The 7532-nt window shown below is 35.7% G+C and overlaps 1 protein-coding gene across 1 annotated transcript in view; it reads left to right on the top strand.

Annotated features, from left to right (window-relative positions):
• The first annotated feature begins 2813 nt into the window (after nt 1–2813).
• LOC129799337 (eIF-2-alpha kinase GCN2-like) overlaps nt 2814–7532 on the top strand; it is a 19978-nt gene continuing 15259 nt past the window's right edge. Inside the window, exons 1-2 of the mRNA XM_055843144.1 lie at nt 2814–2853; nt 7458–7466. Of these exons, the coding sequence (XP_055699119.1) occupies nt 2814–2853; nt 7458–7466 (49 nt within the window). The remainder of the gene's footprint in view (nt 2854–7457; nt 7467–7532) is intronic.

The following is a 7532-nucleotide window of genomic DNA, read 5'->3' as shown; positions in this document are numbered from 1 at the left end:
GATTGTTTTATATGGTAGAAGAAATCTTTATTTTATTATTTTATAATTTTGTGAGTAAACCGGTCTTTAGACTAGAGGTTTAGCCCGTTCCCGAAAGTCTCTAATTCCTAAAAAACGATTCCTTAACAATCTAATCCTAAGTTAAATTTTCCAAAAAAAATGTGTTTGATAAGGAATTAGAGCAGTTAAGCCATGTGGCTAAGCCTTTGGTCTGAAGCCCGTATAACGCATATAAATGAAGTAGTCAGGTGTTTCAAAAGGTCTTTGCGTCTTCGATTATCTGTTACTGATAATACGGATAAAGAGTGAAGCTATAGTCATGTCATTAGAAATAAAATGATCCTCTATCTCATGTAAACTACCGGTCGGATTCTTAGGTTGGTAGGATTGAGAGGGAATAGGTTCTCTTGAAGCAACTAGTCGCCACACCCTTTAGCACCCAGCCAGATTCCTCAGAGAGACTCAAGTCCACGTGTCTTTCTTTGACGTTCTAAACCGGACTAACTTTCTAGGCCTTCCAACTTAGAGGTGCAGTGACAAAGACCCTGAAGGCAATGATACCGCAGTGGCTTAAAAGCGGCCCCGGAATGGATTTGAATAACGTTTATAACGGTCAGGATTTTTGTAAACGTGTACAATTTATTGGAAATAAATTTACACTCGTAACTAGAAGTCCCGGTCCCGAGGAACGGGTTAACTCTAGTCTAAACGTTTTCTCATATACGGTATAATATTCTAATTAATATTCAAATCCCTTTTTTTACCCTTTCTAAACTCGCTGCAGTATCATTTCCTTCTTGGATCTTAACGCCGAATTTATGATTTACAGAACTGAGTCAGTTCGGTCTACAACGTCAGAAAAAAAGGACTTGTGGACTAGGGTCAGTTAGAGATTCTGAATGTAAGAGGTACTGTGGCTACTACTGTGGTTGATCAAAGAGAACTAATTCGTTCATAGTCCTTCCAACCTAAATGATGTTCCAATCTAAACTCGCTGCAGTATCATTTTCTTCTTGGATCTTCATGCCGTATTTGTGATTTACAGATATGAGAGAGACAGTTCGGTCTACAGCGTCAGAAGAGAAGGACATGTGGACTGGGGTCAATTAGGGATTCTGAATGCGTTCTTTGGGCTTTCGTCCATTTCTCAGGTTCCCGGTGCATTCCTCTGATGCGTAGTGCGTTCCTCTGGGCTTTCAAGCATTCCTTTGGTTCTTCACCCGTTCTTCAGGTCATCCGTGCAGTTCTAGGTTCCTCATGGGCTCGTTTAAACCTATCCAGCGTTTCTTGTGGTTCTCCAAGTCCTCTACTGTTTCTTATGGGTTATCACAGTTTACAAAGGGTCTCCACGAATCATGCAATAGAGGCTGAGACATTTCTAAAATTATTGAGATCGCTCAGACTTAAGGCGTAGTCTTACGGCTTAACCGCTATATTTTCTTATCAGTAAAGGTTCCTTGGAAAGATTTAACTAAGGATTTGATTGTTAAAAGAAAACTATATATTAGATTCTGAAAACCCAATAAAATTGGTTGCTTTTTAGGATTTTAACACCTTCGGGAACTGAGTTAAACCTCTAGTCCAAAGACCGCTTTATGCTCCTCTGATGCGATACGACACTTTGACTGTAAACCACGAGTTTAAGTCTCTTACCGTTTTTTCTTTAGATTCTGTTGTATCTTATAATACTAGGTCTTCAAGTAATTCGATCTGTGCTAGCTAGATATTTTTGCCATGACTCTGGCAACATATGAATACCCTGACAATAAAACGAGATGTCTTTCGACTAAATAAAACCATTCATACACGCAATTTTTCACTTTTTCAAAATTTCTAAAGTGTTGCTCAGATATGCCATGAGAAATCAACTAGAACAAATGGTGATCGGAAGGAGCTAGGTCTGAGGATTACAGCGGGGGTCGTAGTACATCTCTTTTTTAGCTTTTGATGTTGTCCTGAACCATGGAAGTGCAATCTTACAATGCCACGGAGTGTTGTCGTGTTGTAATATCATTTGCAAGTGTTTTTTTTACCGATTTTGGCCGGTTTTTAGTCAATATATGATCGAAATTGATATGTAATATTTCCTATTGATAGTATCGCTAGGTTTAAACAAATTAGTATTGCAGGATTTCCTATCAGTCCCATTAAATGCTCAGTATTGTCTTTCGCCAAAGAGATTTGGTCGTGCTTTCGATTTTGATGCTTATGAAGCAACTACTTTGTAATAAGATTTAGATTTTAGAAGATTGTCAAAGGCCTTTCTAAATTAATTTTATTTACCGGTTTCTACAGATCTAATTTCTAACAATTCTTACAAATAACCTTGTACTTCTCATCCTTGCAATCTTTCTTCTCGTTATTTGCAAAAGTGGTTTGTCTGTATAACTTCCACGGGAGGAAAGAGAGAGCTTTCAATTTTGTGTATGGCCTGTTATGTTGCAATTTCATCTGACATGGGAAATTTATTGAAGTCCCTTCTCATTTCCCAAAAAAAAACTATATTAATGTCCTTTTAAAGGAATTGACACCTTTGTTTACACCGATTTCGAGAGATTTACAATCATGCTCCATTTCATGATTTATGTTCTACCTTTTCACATTTTTCTTTGAACATATTCTGCTTGAAGTATTTTACATCAATTGGACACATTTAGTACACGTAGAAAATGGAAAAGTAAATTTTCCACTGGGAAAAAGTGATAACATTTGAGAGGTTTTTGCGCAGGTTTGTCGATGGAGTTGCCGGGTTGTTCTATACAGAATTCAAACCTTTCTCATCAAAAGTGCAATATTGAGGCGAAAAATGGCAAATGGGAAAGTTGGGAAAAACTCTATCGGCAGATGATTACAGTAAGTGAATATCGAAAGATAAGTTTCTCTCTGGTTTACGTTTACAGAGATCAAACTTTAAAGGTGGGAGGATTGACGCTTTTAAAAGGGTGAGAGGGAATAGCGTAAATCTCAATCCAATTAAATGAAAAGGATTGTGCCAGGCTGAATCAGCCTGAGTGATTTGATATCAAAATAATCCTAGGGAAGTTGTCTGGTGAATGGGTTTTCAAAATCAAAACCAATATTTACCATTTGCTTGTCGAGAGATGAGGATCTCAAAATCGCAAATACAAACATACACAGCGATATGAGTACCCAAATATAAGTGGCATTCAATTGATTTTTCGGAAGTATTTTGGTTATTCTGCCCCAAAATCGATTCCCATGACTGCAACACAATAACGTCAGAGATTTTCCCCCAGGTGTGCACTCACCTTTGGCCTCGGAGAATAACCCAATGCCATTTGCTGATTCTATGTGTACTTTGCATCCGCGTTAACGAATTGTATAGCGTTGTATCTCTCAACAATCTCCCATACCATGTCCTTTCATCTCCTGGATAGCCCAGAGAGATTTGCAGGAGGTGCAACAATTCGAAAATCACTGGTATTTACCTCAAAGCATCTGACACATGCTATGCTTCCAAAGGATTTTGTCTAAAATTGGAGCCTGGGGAGATTGAACCATAAAGCTTCCAAGTAGTTTCTGATAGGGTGCTTCTTGCACTTAAAATTGGGAAGGTTAAAATAACGGTTGAAAAACGGAATTTTACGTCATTTTGAATTTAAAATTTACTGTTAATTATCTTCTTTTCTTATACAATAATTCAGATGATAGTACATTATATATTCAAGGATGTAAAATTAGGAAATAAGTGTTTTCAATAAATCTAAATCTATATTGACCAACATCCTTTACAGTATGCCGATCGATCTTTAGTTTGATGTCGGCACCAAAGGTACACACAAAATTAATTTTAATGAATAATATATTCATGATAACCGCTCGATATTTCTGAATAACGTGAAATATCAAAACAAACAATATTTCAGAATCAAAGAAAATGACAGTCTTAAGACAGACAATTTATTTGTGTTGACCGGACCTAAATCGTTCTGGAAAGTTAGAATCCCCTCCAAAAACAGATGTGTTAAAAAGAGACTCTAAAGTTTTAAAATTAGCTGATATTGTACAGCTGAGATTCTGTAATCCGGGGTCAATCCTATAGGCTCGGATCGTACCCCTAACTTAAGCCCTACGATAGAACTTCCGATCGAAAATCTTGACTTCTTCTGATATTCCTTTCTTCTAACCAAGATAAGAAGATGAAGTATACAGAAATAAATCCTAAAATGACCATAACTCATATGAGGTCCTGGGTGTGAATTCTGAGATTCGTGACTTACTCACATGAGAAATTCACGGCTCTGAGATCACTTTTAGTAAGCGTTTTGTGAAGCTTTCGTGAAAACTATATACCGTGCTTTCTTAGGTGCTGTAAGAGTTTTATATGACGATTTACAAGAAAACAACAAAACTCTTACAAAAGACGATTTAACAGCCGTGAGTTTCTCACGCGAAAAACTCACGCATCTCAGAATTCATACCTTGGTCAAAATCCCAAAGGTCAAAATCTCGAACTCTAAAATCCTGAAAGCCGAAATCCCTAACGCCAAAATTCCGAAAATCAAAGTCCTGAAAACCAAGATCTTGAAAGTCAAAATCCCGATCGCCAAATCCGGAAAGACAAAATCCAAAAAATTCTTAAAAGTGTCATGATTAGAGTAAAGTGATATAATTTGGAATTAGTGTTACAAGTTGGACAATTCACCGGTACAAGTTGGACATGGTTTTTTCTTGATAAATACAGTATAAAATTTGATTTTAAGCACAAGGCACCAAATTATAAAACTAAAGCATTAAAAATATACAAATAAAAATGAAGTACTAAATTTATCAAGACAAAAAGCCATGTCCAAATTGTACCATTGTCCAACTTGTACCACTTTACCCTTCTTTTTGGAGGCAAAGGGAAATTTTCAGTGTTTTGGGAAGTTATTTTATAAATTGTTCTCCATATAAATTCATCCTTTTCGGGATTGTGACTTTCGGAATTTTGGCTTTTCGAGACCTTGGCGTTAGGGATTTTAGCTTTTCAGGTTTTTGGATTTAAGGATTTCAGCTCATTCGTGATTATGACCCAATCGGAATTTTGGCTTTCGGAATTATAACCTATTCTGGAATTTGTCTCTTCAAGATTTTGGCTTTCGCGAGTTTGGCCGACACCGCTCACTTGGTATTTTTTTTTCGAATTTTATTATTTAAATAAAATGTTTTGTAAAATGCAACAGCCTAGTCCCCGGCGAGTGTCCTTCAAAGTTGAAGCCAATTTCTTATTTTCACATACAAATGCGTATGAGAATTTTTCTGCACTTGTGAACGTTACACGATATATGTCAAAATTGAGCTGTGCCTTGTGTACAAGGGTCTGGTCCTTGTAAAGAGGGATAAATATACTATATTTTTGTGTAAATGCGGTTTTTTTCTGAGAAGTGTAAGCTGAATTTCTGATCAATTTGTGAGTTGACTTCAAACAGCTCCATATAAAAAAGCAGTTCGCCGGGGGCTAGGCTATAGCTCTTCAGAATTTTACTATGCGTAAATTCAAATGACCATTGATAGAAGAGTTTAATTTAAATCGATAAATTTATTTTCCAAAATTCGATGTCAAATATTGTACGACTTCGTAGTGTTAAGGCATTTGTACAGATTACATTTCTACAGATTTCGGAATTGTTAGTTGTTACATTTATTAGTTCTCACGTAAAATTTGTTTCTGGTTTTGACGTACCGTAGATTTCGTTTGACTTTGCACCCTTGCTTTTCGTAAGCTTTTCTTTAATTCTAACACTTAATGACAGCTTTAGTCGATTAGATCTATAATGCCGATCAGAAAAGATCATCCGTAAGTTTTACACTTCAGAAAAGCTACGAAAAGCTTGCGAAAAGCAGGGGTACCAAGTCGCCAGGATCTACGTAAACAAAAGCAGTTTAGAATCAGATATGTTACATTAAAATTCTGCATACAGTAGAGTCTCTCAAATCTGAATCTCTCAAATTCGAACGACGTTTGGATTCAAAATGTCAATTGTGAGGTTATGTTAAAAAATTCGTATTGTGGATGATTGAAAATCATATTTCTGTGCTGTTTCCTGAATATTTACACACATTATAATCGTATAAAATGAAAAGGAAGTATGTTACTACTAAGACTTGTGAAAAAGTACGGGAATTTGATTCAATGTACAATTTAATCTCACATAAATTTCGTTAGTTTTGAAAAAATCGTTCGAATTTGAGAGGTGAGAAATGTCAAAAATACTCCCCGAGTGTTCGAATTTAGAAGACTCTACTGTATATTTTTTCAATGGTGTTTAAAAATTTTAGGGGTTAGCATCTTTGAAATTGCACTTCGAAAACTAGACTGAGATGAAATTTTAATCTTTGCAACGATAGGTCAAAGTTCCCTGACCTGAGCAAGTGATTGTAATATTATAATATCTTCTATGATTTTATTAATTGATTTCGATAAACTTGATATCGAGTTTTGAAATTTTCGGTTTGCTATATTTTGCCCCAGGTTAGATGTTTTATCTGCGAAAATATGTACATGATTGTCGGGATAATCTCATACAACTTGAAATTTGATTTCTAGACTCTAATGACTTAAGCTGTCTATACATTAGGAAAAATATGGACGAGTGGCTCTTCAATAATACTATTGATAAAAAGCTTCAATTATTGAAGAGAATTATTGAAGTAAATGCCTCCACATTAGACAAATTTTCTTCAATAATCCAAATTTATGTCCATATGTTTTACTAATGTGTAGGCAATTTTCATCAATATTAAATATTGATTGCGAATATTGATGAAATTTCCTCCTAGTGTATAGACAGCTTTAGTCGAAAGTTCTGTTTTCTCTAAATAAATGCAGGAGTATTTGCATTATGAATAAATGACAAATCGAGCGAGATGTTGTGAGAGAATGTCGATCGACATCTTTTATCGATATGTGTCATTGCTTAGTGGCATTTCGAATTTCAAATTTGACCGTTAAATTCTGTTATATTGTTTTAAGTTGGGCTCCATTATAATTTCATCAACTTAAGAAATAAATATTTTATAATACTAAAATCACATAAAGTTTAGTAAGACAGGTTCTAAATCGAAGACTTAGTCCCTAATAGAATTTTAAACAGAAGATAATCTCAGCTAAAGTGCTCTCGACTAATCACAAAATAAGAATGCAGTGTTATTAATGAAGAAGTAATTTCTAATTGAACTCGTTTCTACCTTTCTTTTTTTCCGTTTTCTCCTTAAAGCCACTTGCAATCGTAGTCTTGGCTGTTAAAATTTATTCACTGCAACATCCCTGACAATCCACCTACTATCCCAATGCACCACCCTGCACTATATAGTCCTCATCCTGAATCTTCCAATACGTTCGAGAGGTCGTTCTGGTGTGGGGCAATAGAGAGACAACTTCCAGTGACCAAATGTGGCCATTGAAGATAAGAGAAGGTGAAATAGGTTTTGTAGCATTGCTACAATTCACACAGTCATATCAAGTTGGAGAGTGGGTGGAATTTTACTGGATTCTGTCGGAGGGTGAGTTATTTTCTCTATCTCAGCTT

The sequence above is a fragment of the Phlebotomus papatasi genome, chromosome 1 (genome assembly GCF_024763615.1).
Source record: "Phlebotomus papatasi isolate M1 chromosome 1, Ppap_2.1, whole genome shotgun sequence".
Taxonomy (NCBI): domain Eukaryota; kingdom Metazoa; phylum Arthropoda; class Insecta; order Diptera; family Psychodidae; genus Phlebotomus; species Phlebotomus papatasi.
Note: the sequence above shows the minus strand (reverse complement) of the source record. Positions and strands in the feature narration are given on the sequence as shown.